Raw genomic sequence first — 25,998 nt, forward strand, 5'->3', positions numbered from 1 at the left:
CGGGGTACCTCAAGGCTCCATCTTGGGGCCTCTTCTCTTTAACATCTACATGCTACCACTGGCTCAGATAATGAAAAACAACAAAATAAGTTACCATAGCTATGCGGATGACACACAAATTTACGTAACAATTTCACCAGGAGATTATGCTCCAATTCAAACACTGAGTAAGTGCATTGAACAAATCAATGACTGGATGTGTCAGAACTTTCTCCAATTAAACAAAGATAAAACTGAGGTAATGGTTTTTGGAGCCAAGGTATAAAAGTTAGCGCTGAGCTTCAGTCTGCAATGTTCAAAACAACAGATAAAGCCAGAAATCTAGGTGTAGTCATGGACTCTGACCTGAGTTTCAACAGTCACATTAAAACAGTTACTAAATCAGCCTACTATCACCTAAAGAACATATCTAGGATTAAAAGACTAATGTCACAGCAGGATTTGGAAAAACTTGTCCATGCTTTTATCTTCAGTAGACTCGACTACTGTAATAGTGTCTTTACAGGTCTCAATAAAAAATCTATTAGAAAGCTGCAGCTAATTCAGAACGCCGCTGCTCGAGTCCTCACTAACACTAAGAAAGTGGATCACATCACTCCTGTTCTGAAGTCCTTACACTGGCTTCCTGTGTGTCAAAGAATAGATTTCAAAATATTGTTGCTGGTTTATAAAGCTTTGAATGGTTTAGGCCCAAAATACATGTCTGACCTCCTGCTAAATTATGAACCATCCAGAACTCTCAGGTCTTCAGGGACTGGTCTGCTTTCTGTCCCCAGAGTCAGAACTAAACATGGAGAAGCAGCGTTCAGTTATTATGCTCCAAATATCTGGAACAAACTCCCAGAAACCTGCAGGTCCGCTGCAACTCTTACTACTTTTAAATCCAGGCTGAAGACTTTTCTTTTTGCCGCTGCTTTTAATTGAACTATTCACATCTTAAACTGCACTGTAACTTTTAACTTTTATCCATGTATTTTTTCTTTTAATGTTTATTTTATTATCTTTTCTTTTTAATGACTGATTTTAAATGCCATTTTCATAATGTCTTCCATTTTTGTAAAGCACTTTGAATTGCCTTGTGTTGAAAGGTGCTATATAAATAAACTTGCCTTGCCTTGCCTTATACAGCACTTTTCTACACAAGGCAATTCAAAGTGCTTTACAAAACTGAGAGACATTAAGAGCATAAAACACATTAGAAAGCAAAGATAATAAAACATGAATAACACAGGTACATGAATAAAAGTTACAGTGCAGTGTGAGATGTGAATAGTTCAATTAAAAGCAGCTTGAAAAAGAAAGTCTTCAGCCTGGATTTAAAAGTAGTCAGAGTTGCAGCAGACCTGCAGGTTTCTGGGAGTTTGTTCCAGATATTTGACAATACCCCGAACCAAATTCTCACATTCGTCTACCCCTAGTCTGCCCGTGAAATTATAGTTATTTTGACAGTTTTCTAACCTTTTTATATTCCTTTCATCCTTCTCTTTCATCCATGTTGCATCCCCAGACAACACAGTTTCCTGTTTTACTGTTACCTGAACCTATCTTTGACCTTTGAACCACTTTTCTTTTCAATTCCCAGAATTAGGATATTCAAACAGCTTATGTCATGTTCCTTCTTCCATACCTAATAAGGTCTATCCTGTAAATGAAAAAGTGTTCTGGAGGATGCGGGCATCGATCCCGCTACTTCTCGCATGCTAAGCGAGCGCTCTACCATTTGAGCTAATCCCCCAAGATGCCTTAAAATCAGTGACGTAACATCAAAAACACACATAAGGAGCCAACATACAGTAGTTTACATTGAGATTTTGGATTTATAATATGACACATGTCCTCTAAAAAGTACAAGTTAAATGGTATATTGCTTGTATGTTTCTCAAACTGTATTACATTGTTACCCCAGCACTAAACTGTTAGAAAAAGGACTAGTAACTCACCGTCTGCAGATAAATCCCTCAAAGATCAATCATCATTCCTATATTTATTTCCACATGTATTTATTCTTTGATATATTCCTGTATTTATTCATACATGTATTTATCCAGCTTATGTCATGTTCCTTCTTCCATATCTAATAAGGTCTATCCTGTAAATTAAACTGGAAGTATGCTCCATATGTGTGTTTTTGATGTTACGTCACTGATCTAAAGGCATCTTGGGGGATTAGCTCAAATGGTAGAGCGCTCGCTTAGCATGCGAGAAGTAGCGGGATCGATGCCCGCATCCTCCAGATCACTTTATGGTATAAATAAATAAATGAATGCTCGAACCAAAACAAAAACAAATGAACAAAACCGGAAATATATAAATAAACATAGGATTAAACAGAATAATACAAATATGCTTTGATTAACTGGATAAATAAAAAGGTATAATACAAATGAAACACAAATTAATACATTTCATACATTTATTTATATATTCTTGTATTCATTTATTCCTATATTTATTTCCACATGTATTTATTCTTTTATATATTCCTGTATTTAGTCATGTATTTCTGTATTTATTCATACATTTATTTATCCAGCTTAGGCAAGGCAAGTTTATTTATACAGCACTTTTCTACACAAGGCAATTCAAAGTGCTTTACCAAACTGAGAGACATTAAGAGCATAAAACACATAAAACACATTAGAAAGCAAAGATAATAAAACATGAATAACACAGGTTCATGAATAAAAGTTACAGTGCAGTGTGAGATGCAAATAGTTCAATTAAAAGCAGCTTCAAAAAGAAAGTCTTCAGCCTGGATTTAAAAGTAGTCAGAGTTGCAGCGGACCTGCAGGTCTCTGGGAGTTTGTTCCAGATATTTGACAATACCCCGAACCAAATTCTCACATTCCTCTACCCCTAGTCTTCCCGTGAAATTATAGTTATTTTGACAGTTTTCTAATCTTTTTCTATTCCTTTCATCCTTCTCTTTCATCCATGTTGCATCCCCAGACAACACAGTTTCCTGTTTTACTGTTACCTGAACCTATCTTTGACCTTTGAACCACTTTTCTTTTCAATTCCCAGAATTAGGATATTTAAACAGCTTATGTCATGTTCCTTCTTCCATACCTAATAAGGTCTATTCTGTAAATGAAAAAGTGATCTGGAGGATGCGGGCATCGATCCCGCTACTTCTCGCATGCTAAGCGAGCGCTCTACCATTTGAGCTAATCCCCCAAGATGCCTTCAAGTCAGTGACATAACATCAAAAACACACATATCGAGCCAACATGCAGTAGTTTACATTGAGATTTTGGATTTATAATATGACACATGTACTCTAAAAAGTACAAGTTAAATGGTATATTGCTTGTATGTTTCTTAAACTGTATTACATTGTGACCCCAGCACTAAACTGTTAGAAAAAGGACTAGGACTTATTATAGACACATGCATTTCCAAACATTTGGTCGACCTATGTTGCAAATGTATTATCTTTTCAATTTACACACGGCATCTATTGCACGTCTGTCCGTCCTGGGAGAGGGATCCCTCCTCTGGTGCTCTCCCTGAGGTTTCTCCCATTTCCCCCTTTAAACTGAGGGGTTTTTCTCTGGAGGTTTTTCCTTGTACGATGTGAGGGTCTACGGACAGAGGGTGTCGTATTGTCATACTGATATTCTGTACAAACTGTGAAGTCCACTGAGACAAATGTAACATTTGTGATATTGGGCTATATAAATAAACATTGATTGATTGACTAGTAACTCACCGTCTGCAGATAAATCCATCAAAGATCAATCATTCCTATATTTATTTCCACATGTATTTATTTTTTTATATATTTCTGTATTTATTCATACATGTATTTATCCAGCTTATGTCATGTTCCTTCTTCCATATCTAATAAGGTCTATCCTGTAAATTAAACTGGAAGTATGCTCCATATGTGTGGTTTAGATGTTACGTCACTGATCTAAAGGCATCTTGGGGGATTAGCTCAAATGGTAGAGCGCTCGCTTAGCATGCGAGAAGTAGCGGGATCGATGCCCGCATCCTCCAGATCACTTTATAGTGTAAATAAATAAATGCTCGAACCAAAACAGATACAAACAAACAAAACCGGAAATATATTAATAAACATGGAGGAAACAGAATAATACAACATTTGCTTTCATTAAATAAAAGTTTACAATACAAATGAATACATTTCATACATTTATTTATATATTCTTGTATTCATTTATTCCTATATTTATTTCCACATGTATTTATTCTTTTATATATTCCTGTATTTAGTCATGTATTTCTGTATTTAGTCATACATTTATTTATCCAGCTCAGGCAAGGCAAGTTTATTTATACAGCACTTTTCAACACAAGGCAATTCAAAGTACTTTACAAAAATGAAAGACATTAAGAGCATAAAACACATTAGAAACATTAAAAAGCAAAGCTAATAAAACATGAATAACACAGGTTCATGAATAAAAGTTACAGTGCAGTGTGAGATGTGAATAGTTCAATTAAAAGCAGCTTGAAAAAGAAAGTCTTCAGCCTGGATTTAAAAGTAGTCAGAGTTGCAGCGGACCTGCAGGTTTCTGGGAGTTTGTTCCAGATATTTGACAATACCCCGAACCAAATTCTCACATTCCTCTACCCCTAGTCTTCCCGTGAAATTATAGTTATTTTGACAGTTTTCTAACCTTTTAATATTCCTTTCATCCTTCTCTTTCATCCATGTTGCATCCCCAGACAACACAGTTTCCTGTTTTACTGTTACCTGAATCCATCTTTGAACCACTTTTCTTTTCAATTCCCAGAATTAGGATATTTAAACATTTTATGTCATGTTCCTTCTTCCATAAGGTCTATCCTGTTTATTCTATTGACTGGAGAAAAAGTGATCTGGAGGATGCGGGCATCGATCCCGCTACTTCTCGCATGCTAAGCGAGCGCTCTACCATTTGAGCTAAACCCCCGTTATGCCTTTGGAACAGTGACGTAACATCAAAAACACACATATTAACATCGAAAACACCCTTAAAGTATAAGTTAAATGGTATATTGCTTGTATATTTATTGAACATTATTACCCCAGCACTAAAACTGTTAGAAATAAGACTAGTTACTCACCGTCTGCAGATATATCATCATGGTTTTAAACTAAAGAGTCTCCAGAAAAACGATGTCAGCTGGGTCATGTGTTTCTGGTTAAAGTTCCGTTTTAAGTATCTTCCTATTGACACCGTTTTTGCGGCAACCCGTAGTATAAAATGTAGTTAGTCAAGTCCACGATTAGAAAAGCGTATCTTTAAGTCAGTTGAGAAAAAGTGATCTGGAGGATGCGGGCATCGATCCCGCTACTTCTCGCATGCTAAGCGAGCGCTCTACCATTTGAGCTAATCCCCCGTGATGCACTGCTCTAGTGATTTTGGTCCTACTTATAATGATAGACTGTATATTTAAAGCTTATAATGCATGAATTAGTAAAAAAGCAAACGTTATCCTTAATATTTGTGAAGTAGAAATACATATACAATACCTCTCCAGTAGCAGAGTCATTCATTAGATGCGGAAGGTAGAATATAGGATTAAGTTTAAAGTAAAACGTGCTTTGGTTAAAGAGTAAAAAGCATGTTACCTGGCAGGATCGTCAGAATAGTAACTTTAGCTAAACGTGTTTAAAGCACAATTTAAATATAGATGTTATCGTAAATTTAAGCGGCATAAAACACAATAAACGTGGCATTTCTAAAGGCACTATTTGTTGTAATTGACACGGAAATCAGGCTAATTTTAAACAGGTGGAGAAGATAGCTAACAGGTGTTTCGTTAACTTGCTAGCAGTACCGTATTCTGCTTATTTAACTTTCTCGGTGGCGTCTTTTTTCAAGTTAACGAAAATTAAAAAGGTACCTCCTTCGAGCCGGAATTGAACCAGCGACCTAAGGATTTCTTGCGATCAACTCTACAGTCCTCCGCTCTACCAACTGAGCTATCGAAGGGGCTGACATGGTGACATCAAAACGACATCAATTTCCTGCTTTCACGATAAAATCTATGGAAGACGGAACATATCATAAGTATAAATAAATAAATGTATGAATAAATACAGGTATTAATAAATAATACTAAGTTTATATCGTCAATGACAAGTTATTTGATTTAGTAGCTGTCCACCAGCTTGAACGGATCACTATATTTGTGGTGTGTGATGCTAATGGTAACCAACATTTTCCCCCTGGATTCTCGTTAAATCATTATTTCTTTGCACTCAATATTGCCTATCTTCTTTACTTGATCCTAGCCTAGATTCATGGCCCCTATATGGGAGGGGGGAGGACGGAGTACCAGCCATTGACTTTAGCCAAATAATTCAAAACAAAATTAACAAAATGTACTGAAAGACCCATTTTATTTTAAGGTGACTATTCTTCTTTTAAATTAAACCTTCATACCATACGTGAGATATTAGGAATACAATATTAATATTGTCAATCTAAAGGAACTGAGCCACTTTTAAAAGTTAACATTTTATTTTCTTATTGTCTAAAACGCATTTATTAAACTCATTCTTCCCTTCTCATATTCACAGTGTGGATCAATTGAGACAGTGGGGAGCCCAGAGAGCTGCAGAGACCGTACAAGCATTCCAGTTTCCTGTGACCTACATCTTGGCATTGTGGTGAGAATCTATAATATGTAAAATGTTTTTTATTATACTTTTTATTTGAACAAAATGTCATATTATTTATTCATTATTTTTTTTGTCTGTCAGGGAATGTCCTCTTGTTGAAAAGGAACAATTACATTATTTTTTTTAAGAAATGTTTCTGATTTCTATCATGCTATTTTTAGGCAATAGCATAGGTCTCAGATATATACAAATATATAAAAAACATGTCTATGAAGTGTTTTGCTCAAAATACCAAACAGATCACCCATTCTAGCCATGCCTCATATCCCTCTATTTCACTTCCTGTTTCAAAAGTGCTGATTTGGGGTATAAAGCTTTGATAAAAAAATAAAAAAGGAGGGGGCTGAGCTCATGCGGGACCCGGCAGCTACTGTCTAAACTAAATACTGCCGTGATGAAACGCCATATCATGGATTATCAAGGATTATTTCTGAAACAGTATGGAGCTCAAAGGCTTTCTCTCTTTCCGGTTATACCACAAGGTGAGTTCCTTTTTATTTCCTGCTTCTTCACACACATGCTCTCCAGTACAGGTTAGCTCTGAGTGTTAGCAATGCTAATGTAAACACCGACCATATTACGTCCAAAATAGTCGGGCATTGTTTCTGATAGCATTGTTTCTGATAGGGCCGTGGGTGTAAAGCCAGCCTACATTTCTGATATTACGTCATATCGGACGCAAATCTGGATCAGCTCCGTTGTAGCCCAGTTTTTAGAGATTTGGGTACGGAGGAAAAGAGAGAGGGTTTTATTTTCTGACACTGCGTGAGTTCCCTGACACACCGGGGACACATATTTATGTATAAAAGACATCAAAAAGTGCATTTGCATGATAGGTCCCCTTTAAAATAAGAGACTTCCCTTGAGAGAAACTGATAAAACACAGTGAGGTTGAAGTCTTTATTATAAATCATTTACATTACAAAGTAAGACATTAGTCATTGCCATATCCATCCTAACATCTTGCTAAGGGTTAGTGAATGAGCTGGTTAGAAATGTTAGGATTATTCTTAAGTGATAGCCTGCCGTACAGGGCAGACGTTGGCACGGGTTTTAACATGATCCCGTTATTTAGAACAAGCTTGTTGATCCACACAAACACAAACACACACAGAATATCATCAGCCTTCAAGTACGAGTACACTGCTTTTCGCAGATGGCGAGTGAAACAGTAGGAAGATGACGAAGCAGCAATGAGAAGATGTGCAGGACAGACAGGACAGCAGGTAGATTTCTTCTTCTTCTTCTTGACTTATATGACCTTTACCCATAATATTTTTTGCTTTACATATTGGACAGACATTCAGGTTTGTTGAAGGGTTGACTGACCCCAGACTCAGACAATAATATGTGATGAAGCTGATGAGGCTTGCAGCTGCTTTGAGTTGTCTGGAATATCTTTTTGGGTTCCCTGCTCGTTTCCAAGTTTTTTTACATAACACTTTTATATATTTTTAAATAAAAATGGTTTATAAATCATCTACAAACCTTTTATAAATTACACAATCTGTTTAACCCAAAAGGTTAACGCAACAGCTGAAATTTGCAGTAGAAAACTCAGGGAGAGAGAAAAAGAGATAGAGAAGCAGAGAGAGAGAGAGAAGACCTCTGCGTCCAGCAGTGACATAAAGATTGGTAGAAAAAAATATTATACAACATCAAACTGATTTAAAAATGTAGTCAAAACAAGATGGAAGAGTCCTTTTGAGTGAGAGTTTGTTTGTCTGACCCCACAGTGTCCAGTCACGGCTTGAGAGGCAGCCTCATTTTGGGTCAGTGTGTGTGTATATAACTTCATGTGTGTATTTTGTGTCTGGGAAGTCATCACGCTCGTGTCAGCAGCTCCTGAGCCCACGTCTTGATGGCCGAGGTGGTGTGTTGCAGCAGCTGCCACGTGGAGTTGGTGAAGGACAGAGCGTGGCCCTGCAGACATGAGACAGAAACCTCGCCGCTGCAGGAGAGAGGAGAACAGGAAGGAATGTTTGAGGGTTTGTCCTTCAACTAACCAACGTGCAATTACAGGGTATATGCAGGAATCCTGAAGTCAAATGTAAAACCTTTTAAGACCCTTTCCATACATTTTAAGACCTCATTGCCGGTTGGAGTTTTAACCGGTTACATTGGCGACACACTTTACCTCACATTTACTATATACAGTATTGATTGTCCTTCCTCCTAATCTTCCAACCATTTGGACGCAAACTTGCATTTCCCCATAACGATGTTGTTTAACAACCGGCGTAAACGGACCTTCGCGCGCTATCAAGCAGTGAGCGTGCGATGTCCTGTTCAGATGACGTCAAATCCAACGGGATGCCATAAATAAACTACACAGAATCACACTACACACCTACGCAATGATTACATTCAGGCACACTTTAGAATACAACCTCTTTGGACAATTTATATACTTATTGAAAACAAGCTACAAAATGTAATACCTTGGAAAATGCAATTTTTTTATAGCCTTAATTTTCACTAAATTGATTCATCAACTTTTAATACTTTTTAAGACCCCGCGGACACCCTGGATTACATATCTGCCACTAAGTTTTTTGCACTATACTAAAACGCGGGTGACACGGGGGTGAGCAGGAGAGGTGGGGAGAGGCGGGGCTATTGCGTCATCATTATCAGAAAATGATCGTTATAGGGCGTAGACATGGAGCCGTTTGCCCCCCCAGAGCGTTGCGTCCGCAGATCTACCCACCTTGGGACCCGTTATCGTTATCTGCGTTTCCCTGTCGGCCTCGTGTGGCATGATAGAGAACTGTAGCGGATACGACCGTTACCGTTCTCGTGTGGCTCCAGCCTAAAATAACTGACATTTTGAATAGAAACTATTTAATTGATTCACTTCTTCAATTCTCATAATTAAAGAGGTATTGCTCACTTAGACCGTCATTTTAAAGCATTTTTGAAAAACATACAGTGGGTGAAGTAAGGCTTGGATTTGGAGATGAAGCTGCCATTTAATCATTTAATTAAATGTGAAAAGAGGATCTTAAGTTACTGACCTGCAGGACTCTTGTAGCTTTGTCCACGCTCGCTGTAGCAGTTCAGAAATGAAGGCGAGCGCGGGCAGGATGTAGTTCTGATGGAGCGAGAGGAGCATCTCCTTCAGATACGCCAACGCCGTGAACACGCTGTCGGGAGTGTTGGTGATCACCTGAGGAACACACAGAGGGAACACACAAGTTCAATAAATACGATACAACTGTTTACAACTCTTCGGATTCAAAGAGGTAAACATCAAGGGACAGTTTCTCCTTACCCAATCGATGGCCTGTGGCGTCTTCTCTTTGACCCAGAGGATAAACTGCGTTGTGTTTTCAGAGATGAAGATGGCTGCTGTTTTTGTCTTTTCCATGCCTTGGTCCATCAGCGGCCCCAAAACCCGAGCACACTCGGAGTAATAATGAGGAGTGTTGGTCTCCAACCAGCTACAGAACATACAGAAACACCAAATAAAAACATGAAGTCAAATGATGACAATTAGTTTGTGGGAGGGAAGAGTTACAGACATGTTGGTCTAATGCTTGCTTTACTTACACGCACGTTATGACATAAGCATGCATGTAAGAGTGTGAGGTCGTACCTGAAGCCCTGTGATGAGTACACTTTAATTTTGCTCAAGGCCTGCTGAGATACGGCTGTGACCCCTGTGTTGCGCAGATGCAAGGCTGTGGTGGATTCTGAAACAAACAACACGCATTGTAAGACCTCAAAAACAGGAAGGAAATATTAAAGTACACTCGAAATCGACACTCTTTACCACATCAGGAGGATACGTCCCCTCCTGTCCTTTAAATATACAGTCTATGCTCCTGACCCAGAAAGCGACGCAACTTCTGGTCCAGGCTCTCATCATCTCACGCCTAGACTACTGCAACTCCCTCCTGGCTGGTCTACCTGCATGTGCCATCCGACCTCTGCAGCTCATCCAGAATGCAGCGGCTCGTCTGGTCTTCAACCTTCCTAAATGTTCCCACACCACACCGCTCCTCCGCTCCCTTCACTGGCTTCCAGTAACTGCTAGAATCCACTTCAAGACACCGGTACTAGCGTACGATGCTGTGAATGGATCTGGCCCTTCCTACATCCAGGACATGGTTAACCCGTACACCCCAGCACGTGCACTCCGCTCTGCATCGGCCAAACGGCTCGCTGCACCCGCACTGCGAGGGGGACCCAAGTTCCCATCAGCAAAAACACGTCTGTTTGCTATCCTGGCTCCAAAATGGTGGAATGAGCTCCCCATTGACATCAGGACAGCAGAAAGCTTACACATCTTCCGGCGCAGACTGAAAACTCATCTCTTTCGACTCCACTTCGAGCAATAGAATTACTAACAAAGCACTTATATACTCACAAAGCACTTATATACTAACAAAGGACTGGCTTATCTAAAGCTAGTCGAGTAGCACTTGAAATGTTCTGGCTCTATGAAACCTGATGTACTTATATGATTCTGTTTTCTTCAAGTTTGTATCTTCTTGGTCGAATGCACTTATTGTAAGTCGCTTTGGATAAAAGCGTCAGCTAAATGTAATGTAATGTAATGACTTAAAGCGTAAATAAAAGCATCAGGTCATGGTTGATGGGTCCAGTATTTTAGATTACAAACAGACAGATGCAGGGCCAAACACATGACGATGAAAAGACAATGGTTCCATTTTTGTACGCTCTGATATATAAAAATAACGATAAACTCAAGACTGACCTGCGAAGGAGCCATGGGATCTGATGTCGTGTGCGATGAAGCCGGCGGCAAACACGAGCAGAACCATGAACATTTTGGACCAGGGGAACCCACGCCCGCGCATCTTCACCTGCAGGTTCTGGAGACACGAGGGAACACTCAGACAAATATAATGCTCAATTGTATTTGTTAGCTACCTTTATTGTTTCAGGTTACACAGTGACAGTCTGTCTCACCTGGCACAGGTTATTGCAGTCCTGAAGCTCCTGGCATTCAACGGTGTCTTTCATCTCCTCATTGGTCACTCTGAAGGACTGGATCGTTTCTTCGAGGTTGCTCCGGAGCTAAAGATAGTGAAGAAAGCACAAAACACACAAAGATATCATAAAGGAGAGTTTTCCAGAAGATGCTTTCTTCATTTCGAGACGGACTGATATTGTTCTCAAAACGGAAACATGCCATAATGCTCTAATTAAACTATCTCTAGGGAGATGAGTGTGGCAGGAGGGGTCGTACCTTTGGTGGCAGGACTTTCCAGGACTTCCCGAGATGGTTCAACAGAAGACTTGAGAAAAAAGAAAGAAGAACCAACAGTCAGCCTAATCTATCAGTATTTTAAAAGGCTGAAATCCACAAATGTCAATCTTCAAAAGGTCATTTTTATTTACAATTACTACTTTAAAAACCGTATAGGTTAATATGCTTTTGCCACGGAGCGTCTTCATTTTGTGTTTTCTTTCCATTTCTCATTAGGGCTGCAACAAATGACTAATTTGATAATCGATTAATCGACTATTCGGACTATTATGCCTTTCTCAAACGCTCTTATTTAGCCATCGACTTTTAGATTTAGCTTGAGGTTGTTTTAGGCATGTGGAAACTAACAATGAAGACAATAAAGATGAATACTTGATTCAAAAATACATATATTATAAATTAACTAAACAAAATTGTGAACAAAATTAACATTGCTTATTATTTAAATTAAATAAATAATATTTCACATCAAAAGAAACAACAATGTTTTAACAAATCATATTAAATAATGTGATGACAGAATTGTAAACAGAATAGCTGAAACTTTAACAACATAAATACCTCAGTTCCCTCTAATCAGTAACCCATGTTTGTATAATTGAGTTAACTCTGTGTGTTGCTGCTAGCATACATAACACCTGACGTCTGGATGCGGTGCACTTTTGCTAAATGTTTAGACAAATTGCTCGTGTTACCGCCCTTAGATACTAAACTCTTATTGCACTTTTGGTAACGAGCATTGTCCACATCGAGACATTTAACCACACCTCAGAGCGCTTAGTTCTCTCCGCCATCTCCTCCGTGTGTGTGTGTGTGTGTGTTGCATGTTGCAGAGCGTGTGTGTAAACTGCCCCGCCCCCTCTTACACAGGCGGGGGAGAGAGAGATCAATACATCATAGTCGCATTTTGTAGTCTTATTGAATATCAGAAACGGAGTTGGCGACACTAAAACTGCGATATAATGTTTATGTAGCAATAATACATATGACCTATATATTTTAAATGTCTCCTGTACCGATAAAAAGACCGATAACGTTGGAGCTTAACGGCGTGTAAAACACAGGTAATGACGTCACCAACGAATCGACGACTGAATTAGTTGGCAACTAATTTGGTCATCGATTTTAATTGATTAAGTCGATTAGTTGTTGCACCCCTATTTCTCATGTTGAATGACTCACCTGGACTGGGGTAAGTGTTTGGTGTAGAGCTGCCTCCACACTCCCAGACTCTGGACATCCACACACAAACACTCGGTCATACTGCCAAGCAGCTGCAGAGAAACACAACAGAGACAGAAAGAGAGCTTTAACTCTGCAGGATGTGATATTCAACTCCCAGAAAACAGCTCAAGATCACACCCTACTCTAAAATATGTTTTAAGAATCGATATTGGTTTAGACAGATTGATTTTTAAACACAGAGATCAGAGAAACAGAAATCCAAAGAACATTTTAAAAGTGGCTTGGAGTTGCTGACCTGTGGTTACTAGGGCTGTCCCGAATACCATTTTTCGGGCTCCGGATATTCGGTATTAATCAGCAGCGAATATTCTGATATTCGGCGCGCGCTTCAACACGTGTATTTCGGTTTATTCAAGGCATTCATTTGGTTATTCTACAGTACTGTTGTTTTATAGTTATTTGTTAATGTAAATAACCCATTTTATGTTCTTTGAAATTGAAAAGGATATTGCATTGTGTTTGTTACTTTCGTTGCAGTTGTATATTATATATGTCTTAAGTGTAATTTGGCTTGGCTTCCTATTTTGTATGGACATGCTTTTATTTTGAAGGAGAGTTAGCGCTGTTGACAGGAAGTTGTTGTTGCTATGGAAACAACGTGACGGACAAAAGGAGCAGAGATTAACGGAGAAAAGTAATATCTAGGCCTACATATAAAGACGGAGAAAGTAAAGGATAACGTTTATAGTTAAGTGTTAGCACCCCCCGAAGAGGCACAAGCTCTTACGTTGATATTGGAGATGTGGCTGCCAAAAAAAAAGAATATCCGAATAACGAAATTGGAAACCGAATAGTGGGCCAACGACCGAATATTCGGATACAGCCCTAGTGGTTACACACATTTTCATTTTTAAAATCATTTTTTCAGAGTAATTCCCCTACAAGCTGAGGCATTTGCAGATATGTTATCTTGACTTTTTTTGACACAGGCCACCATAATTCTACTATTAACAACATAGCGTATAATAGGTCGCTCGTCAGTATCATTTATGCTACAGCACTGAACTAAAGCACCCTCAGACTACTGTAGCAGAAGATCTGTGTGTGTGTGTGTGTGTGTGTGTGTGTGTGTGTGTGTGTGTGTGTGTGTGTGTGTGTGTGTGTGTTACCTCTCTCTTCATATCATCTGGGCAGTGTGGTGTGGCCCTGGACAGAAATGACGGCAGGTATGTGTGTAATGTGCTCTCGGGTTTGGCTCCGAATGCGAGGGCCTTGAGTCGAGGGTACAGACGCCTCAGCTGATCCTGCAGACTGAACACAAAACAAAACATGTTACTTTATCACTTAACGAAAACAGTCACTGTCAGAAAAACAACAACCAAGCTATTGATGACACATTCAAATGTGCCTGTCATTTGAGATGGATGTCACCTGTTTTATGGAGATATGAATGGTAACTATTCAGGTGGAAACTGTTGGGATAATGGCCTAATGGGATAAGTAACAAGACCAAAAGGCATTTTCTCCAAAGATAGCCTTGTGGTTGTTTGATTAAGTATTTGAGGCTAGGCATCAAGGATAATTCACAACCATCTGTAAATGTGAAAATGATGTGACTGGGTTTCATTGTTTGCATTGTGTTACATTTACCCTGATGACAGGGCGTTCTTGGGCATGAAGGCGAAATCCAGTAAAGGAAAGAACTCTTTGGGCCCCATGATGCCAAATCCCTTTGTCAGGTTGGCATGAAGTCTGGGGAGAAAGAGAACAATTAGCACACATTTAGGTGTAATGGCATAGATTCATTTAGTCACACATTAAAAGCAATGTTCACTTTAACAAAGTATACCCAAACTGTTAAAAGCCTAAAGAATTTGTAGTAAATGCATTCAAAGGGCATTGAAAGTAAAGTCAAACAGTAATTGACATTTTACCCAAGAAAGAATATATTTGGTTGTCGCACTTAACATTTTAATTGTAGCTTCGTGTAATAAAAATAAAAGGTATTTGTTGTATTTGACATGACCTAAGGGAAAATCGAATAAATCAGCAATATATATGTCAGGAAGACTTACAGGAGAAGTCTCTCCAGATATGCGATGGCATATGAAGACAAGGACTTCACTCCGAGCACAGGAAGCATGATGCCCAGCCACACTGAAACACAAAATAACGAAGTTCATTAACATCACAGGGCCTTTAAGTTCCTGCCTTAAACGTGTCAACAGCCTGCCTTTTCGGACTTCAATTTTAAAAAGCCAGGAGCAATTGCAGGAGAAAAACATGGCACTTATATCTTATGAAAGGAAAATCAAATCATCAAGTCACAAGTCTGTAACTTTAAATACACTCCGCTGTAATCGTTATCTCGTGACATTTACTGTCCCTATTATAAGAGCTAATGTTGCCTACTTTATTGCATATCCCACTGGAAATATTTCAATATCAGATCAGTATCAGAGTGTGGGGCTCAGACAGGAACATCTTGGGTTGCTTAAACAAGATTACAGTGTTGCTGAATATAGTTATCCATCACATTTTAGCGAGGCTATTCAATTATTTATACTAAGATCAAGATAACACGAAGGACATTTTGTACTTGAACCTAAGTAAACTTGAGTCGACGGCGCTCGTCTTTTCTTGCCTCGGGTAAATCGAAATGTACTCAATCATTTTATTTTGTAGAAGGAGGTTGTTATATAATCTTTAAAGAATATTTGCCCTCCCACTCTCTGCCACCCACATCTTGGAGTCAGTAAAGACCAGGCCCAGAGTTTGAGCTCACAGATGTCTGTCAGTGGATGTGTTGCTGCTCTAAATGTGCACTGTTGCTTCATTTGGATAAATGTGTCTAACAAGTGACATGTAATTTGAACACAGAATTGATGTCAGCACATTTAGTTGGGAAAGTGGGAGAAAGGGGAGACACAGGCTGGGACTAATGGAGTGGAAAAAATGTGGAAACACTGTCTAGATATTTAAAGGAGTGTGTGTGTGTGTGTGAGTGTGAGTGTGAGTGTGAGTGTGAGTGTGTGTGTGTGTGTGTGAGTGTTACCTCTTAGTCCCTGGCTGAGGTCATAAAATCCAGCTTGGCCAAGAGCCCACATGATGGTCAAACACTTCACTGGACGATTCTGAACGGATCGCAGTAACTCCAAATACTAGACAAGGCCGACAAGAAGAATAGAAAGTTCAACATTATATTGCAAAGAAATCCCCAGTACAATCGACACGTTTTCAGAAGGGAAAGCAATTGTTTTATTTGTACTTTTACTTCATTAAAGTTGTTTTAGAGCAGTGGACTGAAGGACACACTCACCTCTGGCAGGTTTTGTGTCGCCATCCTGGGTTTGTCCTGCAGGATCGCCTGGATGCAAACTCTGTAGCCGTGAAGAGGTTCTCCTGCAGACAAAGAGAGAAAGGCGTTTCTTGTCAGTTCTTTAATTGTGACCCTGGTGCTTTATATATATTGACCAGCATAAACTATGAATTGACCATGTTATTGGCCTTTTTCAACAGTTCTTATTGAATGAAACTATCATCAACTAGTTTTAACACAGGACTGAGACTAAATATAGAAAGATTTAACACAATTGACCAAATCAAATCAGGATGAAAAACGTTCATGTAATCAAATTGTGATGATTTAAAGGTCACCTATCATGCTATTTTTAGGCAATAGCATAGGTCTCAGATATATAAAAAACATGTCTATGAAGTGTTTTGCTCAAAATACCAAACCGATCACCCATTCTAGCCATGCCTCATATCCCTCTATTTCACTTCCTGTTTCAAAAGTGCTGATTTGGGGTATAAAGCTTTACAAAAAAATAAAAATGTATAAAAAATAAAAAAGGAGGGGGCTGAGCTCATGTGGGACCCGGCAGCTACTGGTGAGTTCCTTTTTATATCCTGCTTCTTCACACACATGCTCTGTCCAGTACAGGTTAGCTCTGAGTGTTAGCGATGCTCATGTCAACACCGACCATATTACGTCCAAAACAGTCGGGCATTGTTTCTGATAGCAACTTTCTGATAGTGCTACATATCATACATTTGATCTACTGTGGTGTCATGTTGCAATTATGTGAGTGAACTAAATAACTATACATGACATCACCGTCCTGTTGTCAGCAGTGACTGGCAGAGAGGAGAGATATTTATGGCTGAAGGTATTTTAAACTGTTATAACCACATCCCTTATGTTTTGATCCACAGCACAAACCACTTCCACTTCTCTTTGACCCACCTGACTGTCTGTCCATCTCCCTGAGCATCGTATAAACACAGTGGTCCAAGAAATCTGGCAGAATGTCACTGCAGCGTCCGATGAGGGCTTTAATCACAGTCTTCAGCTCTTTTCCTGCAAGGCAGTATGGGTAGTCTGGGGGACAGAAACAAAAAAAGTTGGATTCATACAATTTTTTTTAATTGTCCTGCAGAAATGTTTCACGTCAGACTGTTTTGTACAAATAAACTCAAGTCAAAATAAGTCCTAAAGGGATATATTGAGTGTGTGGTGATCTTTACTCCGCCTTTAAATCCTGAGTTTGACTGACCGTGAGCGTAGCTGCTGAGCGTGGGCTCGCTCTCTGGTGCAGTCAAATTGAGGTTGAGGTATCCTGCCAGGTCTTTGACCCACACTGAAGGGTTTTCTGGGAACAGAGTTTGACTGCGAGCCAACTGCTGCTTGAGGTCCCCAACATCCAACTACAAAGACAACAAGGAAGAGAAACATTTAAGGCTGTACACGGAGAAACAACCGGTCCATTATGCAAAGTGGGTTTCAGCATGTGATGTTCAACTTGGAAGATGCTACAATGCAGCATTGATTGTGTGTGTATGGATGGAGTTATTTATAGCTTCTGCAAAGTCAATAACATTGTTTCATCTGTCCAGTTCTGTTGTGAGGATGATAAATAAATCAGGTTTTGCTACAAATTCATAGTTTTAAGGCAAAAATCACACACAGAGGGGATTTACAAAAGGATTGCACAGCTTTTGTAGCCACTAAAACTGTACAAATAAGACCAAAAAACACTGTATGAGTGTCTAAGCGCCTTCAAAGGATGAAATGCTTTCTATGCAAAAGAGCACTATTGCAAAAACAGTTACAAAGATGTGTGCTAAAAGCCACAAGCAGTTACAGTGAAATAGTTAGCGTGGTATCATTTATAAGAGGGATCACGACAGCAGTGAATTATGGCATGGTCATGCTTCCCTTGATATCTTTTTTTATGGAGGTGGAAAGACAGTTGGTTCATGGAAACACATGACTAAAGCTCCCCTACATGGCATTTTTAAATAACAGGTTAACTATTTGTTACTTTCCCTGTCCCTACTCCAACACAGCACCATTGCACTCATCTGCAAAACTCTATGGGCGTCTATCCGCTGTAACATCATTAGCACATTATCATTAGAGAGTTGGACCTTTGAGATGGGGAGGGTACCAGGTGTTAATGAGGCACCATTCATAACAGCTGCAAATCATTCACCAGGGAATATTTAGCAGAATCTTTAAAAATAGTTTAATAATTGCTTCTATTTAACTGCAAGAAATACACATTTTCAGCTTTTAAGTTTGTATAAAAGCTACATTTCAATGTCTCAAAGGCTGTCAAGATGAGATAGTAAAGAGGTGTGTGTGCATTACTCACGGTTTTGAAAGATTCCTCGAGGGTCTTGCGAGTTGCGTGGCTGACTGGGCTGATGGGCTGGGGTTTCTTGGGTGGTTTACTCGAGGAGGGTTTCTTATTTTCCGTCTCGGCTGGTGGTGGAACCTGCTCCTTGTTCTGTTTCTTTGCCATCTTCTCAAAGCTGTCATAAATGGTCTCAGACATCTTCAGGGGAGCTGAAAAGAAACAAGGGAAACTAAGACGCGTGGAGATATGTGCTTCTTTACTTCGCTTAGTTTTTTTTAAATGCAGCGAAAGCATTTTCTATGGTCTCCAACAGTTTCTTCATATGCAAACCCGTGTCCTGATAATGAAGTTAATCCATGAAACCATTGCCGTCCCCTGCCTGTGGCTCCCTCCCCTCGCATTCAGTGCGTCCTCCCTCCCTCTATGACTTGCATAATACGCTGTTATTATCCAGGACGAAATTCATGCAACACTTATTACAATCCACGAAGGAATAGAGTTAAGCACCAGCAGCACTTCAAGTATTCCCCTGTTTTAGGAGCCGATTTGTAAACAACTTCCACTTGAACTAAGCACATATGAGAGATTGACCCGTCTAATAAGTTGGCAAAGACCAAATATTTTAAGCCTATATTAGACTACTAAACAAACACAATCTTGGGTATACAAATCTTCTGCAGAACTTTCAGATGAAGCTCCATAACAATGCTACAGTAACTCACGCAGCACAGACATGTACAGTATTTAACGCCACGCAGCTGCACACAGGAGTCCCAGTCAGACCTACCCACACACTTCAGTCTGTGTTGGCAGAGCTCACCAGTTGTTCACGGATCATTCAGCTGTACAGGCTGCTGACAAACCTAAATCTATATCTGGTCAGCGTCGGTACAACACAGGGCTGTGACGCAGCGTTTCATCACACCCTGGATTCAGTTCCCTATTCAAATGTTGAGGCAGGATAACTTTTCACTTCCCTGAACTGAACACTGAAGCCAGTTGTTAGGTCTGGATTGCACGGCTTAGTATGCATTACCAGAGTTTAACAGTGAGGAAAGTACTGAAAGACTGAGTAATGAGGTAAGCTGACCAAGGTGTTCACGTCTATTAATACTGAAAACAAATATCCATACGCGTGTCAGGAAGTCAATCATTTCCAGCAGCAGCAGCTCTTGACATGAGGACCTGCTGCATACAGTAAACAAGGGAACACATGAGGCCACTCTACTGAAGACTGGGAAATGGTTAAATATGTAAATGACAGCTTTAAACATATGTGCTCTGACCCAAGTTAAATTACAAGTCAATTCCAGGACCAGGACTATAATGATCTCCTTTAGAATGAATTCATTTAGTAGTAACCTTGAGATTCTGCCCTATGAAATATACTTGAAAGAGCAATGGACCAAAAGCCTCTTAAATCCATAGTTGTTACCAAGTGTGAGTACAATCATCTTAATTGGAAGGACACAGTCAACTGGCATTGCTAATGAACATCTTTTAGCCAACAGACTGATTTCCCTCAATTGGAAGCGGTACTTGATGAGATGTACACTATGTGATATTATGTATTTAAAAAGGAAATCAATATAATGTTCGCTCTAAAATGATCATTTTAGCAGTGTGTTGAAACTGTGAAATTAGTTGTTTGCTATAGAATTTCTTACTCAAAACCAGTCACATGCAAAACCACACACACACCTCTATAATGTTATTTTTTGCTGACACCTTACTATCGTTCTTTACTTGATGTACTTAAAAAAAAAAGTAAAAACGAACAATCAAAGTTGGGAAAGAAATAAGTGGTTTTGAGATACTTTGAAAGTACTCAACGGCTTTGTTCTATATTAATGGTTTTAGGCCAGACTAAACAAGAACAGCGTTTAACAATGTTTTGGTGTTGAAAATATATTCATCAAATCAATATGACCATTTCCATGAAAGCGTCTATGAACCATAAATCAGAGAAGGTTTCCACTTCTTCAAGCGTCATGTCTACATTGAGTCATCATCAAAGACGGACAGACACAATCACTGTACTAAATTCACCCCACCCCCCCCTCCCCTCCCTCAAGCAACCTTAAAAAAAACGATTAGGATATTTGTCGAGCACTTGAGTGAACCGGGTGAATGAGGGGCGGATTTTGGTGGCAGCTTTGGTGTCTGTAAGCAGAGGGTCTTGGTGGTCTGCTGGGGTGTAATCTGAGTAGATGCACCCAACATGGCCCTCTCACAGGGTGGGTGGACTGGGAATGGATTTTCACACCAGCAGAAGAATAGCTGACAGGATTCTTCACATATAGACACAGAGCAAACCCCTTTCAGATATTTCTCAACAACAGCAAGGCTTGTGTTGCTTGTTTTTACTTGCAAGATTGCATATTTAATTAGGTGTTCAAAGTCAACTTTATTGTCAATCGTTCAGTTTGTGTGTACAGACAGAGAGATCGAAATACCCTTTCCCACAATCCTGAATACAAAAATACAAATATATATAAAAATATGTATATCCTATATACTGTATACACAATCAACAGACACATTTATACATATGCACACATTAAGATAACAACACAACAATCAATATATACCAAACAACAGTCACTTCAATATCTTGGGGACATGTTGAGGGAGCCTGAGACTTTCATGCCAACAAATGCTTCTATGTAACTGTTATGCATAAAATGAATTGAACTAAACATAACATTTAATAAACCAACAATAACGGTTTGAATGACGTCTGTTTTTGTCATCTTCTCAAGTTAGGGTCCTTTCAAAGTATGTGGCTTGTAAACCTACGTGTTGGACTGCACTTAATCTCTTCTGTTGAAACCAGAGCTGTGGTCAGACATCCTAGAACTTGTCTGGACATGTGACAAGTTAAATCTAAGTTTCAAATCACCCGTCGTAAATATGACCTTCTCAAGGGGAAGTTGTGCATATGATGCTTTGCAATAATTCACGTAAAATCTGACAGGTTTAGAAAGATAAAGAATATTAAGAGGGAAGATGGAGTAAATAATCAAGGTTCCTAGACTGCCTTATCTGAGTGATGTTCCTAGTCTTGGTTACGTTATCTCACTTTTATTTTATATTTGTTAACCGTTGCAATATTTAGGTATTTGGTCAGAGATATTGTGAATATTTTACTTTCTCTATATTACGCATGTAAGTGTTGTAGGCATTTAAGTTAATTAATCTAAATAACTAATATTTCAGTATTTATCTAATTCTTTCTGGTAAAGCTCATGGTTAGTTTCTGAGAAAAGTATTAGCTTGGTTACAATAAGTCAATACTAGAAATGTTAAGATAGTTCACATAAGAACTGTAGTCGTTGAAGAGTTTAAAAGCATTTGCCAAAAAGAGAAATTATTTGTTCGAAATAAAACCTTAAAATCACCTTTAAACTGACACGGTCACGGTCACTGTGATCAGACAGACTTTGGACCGGCTGATTCTCTGATAAAACTGGTGCGTAAACAAATAGCGGTGGAAAAGGAAGATTAAAATGTGCTGCAAAGAGAGGGTGTGGTAAATACAGACAGTTTTTGCCAGGTTTACTGAATGTAATGAATACAAAACAATCAATCCATTAAAGGTTTTTCATTTGAATTAGGCCATACTGAATCATCACACAGTAACGTGTCACAGTGAAGGCTTTTATTGTCATTCGTACATAGCTACAGTGTAGTTATAGAGAGGCGAAGTCACGCCCATCTACTTCCTACCCATGGGACCTTATTTCGGAAAAATGATGTATTGAAGTCAATGGGGAGAGAAAGATTATCTTTCGATCCCGTTTGAATTGTGCCACGAATTACACATATGATGTTTGTCAATCTTAAAAAATAATTTCCATGTCAAAAAAGTCACAGTTTGTCGTAAAACTGTTGAAATATAAGACTATGAAAAATACGCAACTAGAAACTTTACAAATCCCAGAATCCCGGTCCCGCATGCTGGCTCTTACGGAACCGACTAACTCCCCTTGTGTGTATGTACAGCTCTCAACATGCCCAGACTTGTAGTGATTTTCACCTCTTTTAATACTTTTCGCCTCATTCTGAAAGAAAGAAGTGAAATGTGCCAACGTGACGGCCGTCTTGGTGTGTGGTGCGAGACGGGAGATGTAGTTCATTGAGCGGTTTCACACAAAAAAAAAGTGTTACTTCACAGTTTTAAGACACATTTTTATTTTTTTGAATTGCAAAATTATCTTTTAAATTGACAAACATCATATGTGTAATTCTTGGCACAATTCAAACGGAATCGAAAGATAATCTTTCTCTCCCCATTGACTTCAATACATAATTTTTCCGAATAAGGTCCCATGGAGGTCCCCCGGAAAGGGAGGGACTTCGCCTCTCTATAAGTGTAGAAATAAGTTGATTAGCTCTTTTCAACCACCACATTCCTTCCCACTCTCTGAACATACCTGTCCTGGCTCCAGGTCTACTGTGTGATCATTTGATAATACACATTCATTTACAGATTTGCAATGTTTTAAGCACAAAATGGATTCTAACATATGCTCCACTCAAGACAGGGCTTCAGGTAATCACCCATGAGTCCTCTTAACTGATCATCATGCTGACCATCAGCTGATGTTGTGCTTTGTTTGTGGTGGTCTCAAACTGATTTACATACAGTAAGGCTGGGCTTTTGGGGCCCCTGGATCTCTGGGACTGAGGGTCAGTTCCCCAATTTACCAAATTGTTAATCCAGTCTTGATCCCTGCTCTAGACCTGTCACAGAACTGTGGCAAGTGTTTGTGTTTCATTTTGATTAACAGGTAAACTTGTAATGATAAATAAGAAATAGATTATATCAGGCTGTGTTTACACAAACTGCAAGTTACATGTCATCATGATAATCAAATATTTTCTTTAAAAAAAAAAAACGGAATATTGCCATCCTTATACTTTAAAAAGGGGGTTTACAAGGGATTTGATGCTTTAGCTAAGTGTATTCAAGCCTATAATTCAAAAATGATGTAATAATAAAGTAAAAAACCCTCTGATTTCTCATATCAGTCTGTCAAGTATATCTTTATTACAACACCACACCACGCATGTATTTTATTAATCACAGATTATTATTAGAATGTTTTTTTTTTTTCTGAAAAACCAAATAAACTGTCTTATCATGTAGTTATTTTTGTGTGAACCCCAAGGAAAAGCAGCTGTAGTTCTGCATCAGCTAATGGGTATCCTGAAAAATCCTAAAATACATTGATGATTCAGCACTGACAGCTGTTCCTTTAGGCCAAGTGGAAAAAAGGGGATGCCCAAGTCATTAGCCTGACATTACACTGTTGAATTACGACGCAACAACAGCACCCTTTACAAAAATGTAACAGCAGCAAAAATACCAAAAGGTCCCATATCTGCTACCACAAGCTTCAGAGGAGAAGCAGCTCCTCAGTGATGACGTTGCTCCTGTTGACACACTGCTAGCAAGCTAACTGCAACACTTTTTATCCCTTCTAGCTCTATGTGAAATAACGACATTGCCCAGAAAGGCCAGTAAGCTTTTATTTTAAAAATGATTATGTCAGCAGAGAAGTTATAAATACAGCCACTCACATTAAATGGTAGAATTAGACAACACAAAATTGTGCACGCAGGAAGTAGCTTTACTGCGTGATGCTAATGCTAAAGCTAGCAGGTCAAATCAGTTGACAGCTATGAGAATCCATTTAATTCTCCCCCGTTTCTATGACTATCATAACCGTTAAGACACCGTTTCTATGACTATCATATCCGATAAGAGACGGTTTCTACTAATATCATAACCGTTAAGACGTCGTTTCCATGACTCTCGTAACCGTTAAGAGACCGTTTCAATGAATATCATAACCGTTAAGACCCCGTTTCCATGACTATCATAACCTTTAAGGCACGGACATGAAAGAGATTATTGAGCTCCATTAGTATCACATTTTTTGTCTTATTTGAACTACTTCTGTGGGGTAAATGGGTCAGCTATTGGGGCCACTTACGTCTGGATGCCAGGATGTTAGATTCTCCCAGGGCTTTCCGTCCACCGGCTCCGGGTTTCTTGTCGCTCGGGTTCTTGCCTCCTCCTCCGGTTGCGCTTGTATTTTTCTTCCCTTTCTTCACCACCTCCCATTTACCAGCTGAGCCATTGTTCGAAGCCATGTTTTTAGTCCTGATACTGGGTCGTTTTTCTAAAGTTATGCGACTCCTTCCTCCTGCTGAATGAAACAGGACGACTCAAACAGCTCGGATCATTTAACCTTCCGCCTGCCACGTCTCTTTGGTCGGCGTGACGTCAGAGTGATGCGTTCAAAAACCGGTTCAAACCGTTACCTTCAGATTCAAACACGTCTGCATTTATATCGAAAAAAAATTCGACATTTCATTAAAGGGTTCTCATCTCACACATGATGATTTAAGAACATTTGACCTCCCCTCAAAACTAATACACACATAACCACAAATAATACATAATTCATTGTATTTTTTAAGATTACCCTATGTTGGCATCCTGAGTCCTACATTTTAAGACCTTTTATTGTATTGTTTCTATTGTGTTTTTTTTGTATTTTAGATATTTTACTCTCTGTCTGTCTTGTAATTGTATTAATCTTTTAGCACTTTCATTCCTGTTAATCTATGAGACTAACGTGTTTTGTGATATTGGGCTATATAAATAAACTTTGATTTGATTTATTTACTGTTCTCATCAAGGTGTGGGATCCCAACAGAGTCCTAACAAACCCTTATATTGACACATCATGCAAGCAAACCTTTTTTATACTGTGAACCCTGCACAATCCTCTATATTTTGCACATTTCTGCTCAACACTACCTCTTTTAAAAGCTGCATAGCTCTCCACTTGGGTCTTCAATATACTGCACATATTGTGAATTATATTCAAATGTAGTAAGTTCTTTAAGTCAAGCAAGATACAAACAATAGCAATTGTGCTTATACAAATCATATGCTACAGAAGAGCTTCTTCCAGCCCGACCTTTAGCTGAAATTATTGATGATTTGCCGATTGATTACCAATTTTCTTTAATGAATAACTAGAAATGGATTCATGTCGTCCTTGTGTGCTCTCTGTTGTTGGCTCCATCTCTAACCAGTGCCACGTCTATTTAAACTATAAAGGATGGCTGGGATCTGGGGAGCAGACGGTGATTTTGGCTGCAGTTTCTCAGTGTTTGGCGCGAACATCCTGGATCTCTTTCAAAACCTCCTTGAAGCTTAACCAATGACCACAATGGACATCTCACTGTGTCAATATGTATCTTATGTA

The 25,998-nt window shown here is 39.0% G+C and overlaps 1 protein-coding gene and 7 non-coding genes across 8 annotated transcripts; 2 read left to right on the forward strand and 6 right to left on the reverse strand.

Annotated features, from left to right (window-relative positions):
* Positions 1 to 1,662: 1,662 nt before the first annotated feature.
* trnaa-agc lies at positions 1,663 to 1,735 on the reverse strand. The gene has a single exon. It is a non-coding gene; the product is annotated as a tRNA-Ala (tRNA).
* A 425-nt stretch (positions 1,736 to 2,160) lies between these two features.
* Positions 2,161 to 2,233, forward strand: trnaa-agc. Its single transcript has one exon. It is a non-coding gene; the product is annotated as a tRNA-Ala (tRNA).
* Positions 2,234 to 3,104: 871 nt separating this feature from the next.
* On the reverse strand, positions 3,105 to 3,177 carry trnaa-agc. Its single transcript has one exon. It is a non-coding gene; the product is annotated as a tRNA-Ala (tRNA).
* A 752-nt stretch (positions 3,178 to 3,929) lies between these two features.
* Positions 3,930 to 4,002, forward strand: trnaa-agc. Its single transcript has one exon. It is a non-coding gene; the product is annotated as a tRNA-Ala (tRNA).
* Positions 4,003 to 4,849: 847 nt separating this feature from the next.
* trnaa-agc lies at positions 4,850 to 4,922 on the reverse strand. The gene has a single exon. It is a non-coding gene; the product is annotated as a tRNA-Ala (tRNA).
* Positions 4,923 to 5,279: 357 nt separating this feature from the next.
* On the reverse strand, positions 5,280 to 5,352 carry trnaa-agc. Its single transcript has one exon. It is a non-coding gene; the product is annotated as a tRNA-Ala (tRNA).
* Positions 5,353 to 5,860: 508 nt separating this feature from the next.
* Positions 5,861 to 5,948, reverse strand: trnay-gua. Its single transcript is given in 2 exon segments — positions 5,861 to 5,896; positions 5,912 to 5,948. It is a non-coding gene; the product is annotated as a tRNA-Tyr (tRNA).
* Positions 5,949 to 7,526: 1,578 nt separating this feature from the next.
* On the reverse strand, positions 7,527 to 25,000 carry tmem214 (transmembrane protein 214). The gene is made up of 17 exons (XM_034135613.1): positions 24,712 to 25,000; positions 18,725 to 18,918; positions 17,624 to 17,774; positions 17,314 to 17,448; positions 16,384 to 16,466; positions 16,120 to 16,225; positions 15,140 to 15,221; positions 14,715 to 14,816; positions 14,234 to 14,375; positions 13,062 to 13,153; positions 11,859 to 11,907; positions 11,579 to 11,686; positions 11,364 to 11,481; positions 10,239 to 10,335; positions 9,915 to 10,083; positions 9,658 to 9,809; positions 7,527 to 8,591 (listed from the first exon to the last, which is right to left on the reverse strand). Exons 1-17 carry the CDS (start codon positions 24,869 to 24,871, stop codon positions 8,465 to 8,467), a joined length of 2,067 nt encoding a protein of 688 aa, XP_033991504.1. The 5' UTR covers positions 24,872 to 25,000; the 3' UTR covers positions 7,527 to 8,464.
* Positions 25,001 to 25,998: the final 998 nt, after the last annotated feature.

This window comes from Trematomus bernacchii, unplaced genomic scaffold (assembly GCF_902827165.1).
Source record: "Trematomus bernacchii unplaced genomic scaffold, fTreBer1.1, whole genome shotgun sequence".
Classification (NCBI taxonomy): Eukaryota; Metazoa; Chordata; class Actinopteri; order Perciformes; family Nototheniidae; genus Trematomus; species Trematomus bernacchii.

Excerpts from the sequence above, each read along its gene's own strand:
- tmem214 (XM_034135613.1), bottom strand. The coding sequence starts at position 24,871 with ATGGCTTCGAACAATGGCTCAGCTGGTAAATGGGAGGTGGTGAAGAAA. Across the intron at positions 16,226-16,383 it reads CGACACAAAACCTGCCAGAG|TATTTGGAGTTACTGCGATC; the intron begins GTGAGTGTGTCC and ends GGCCTTGTCTAG. Across the intron at positions 11,687-11,858 it reads GGAAAGTCCTGCCACCAAAG|CTCCGGAGCAACCTCGAAGA; the intron begins GTACGACCCCTC and ends CACTATCTTTAG.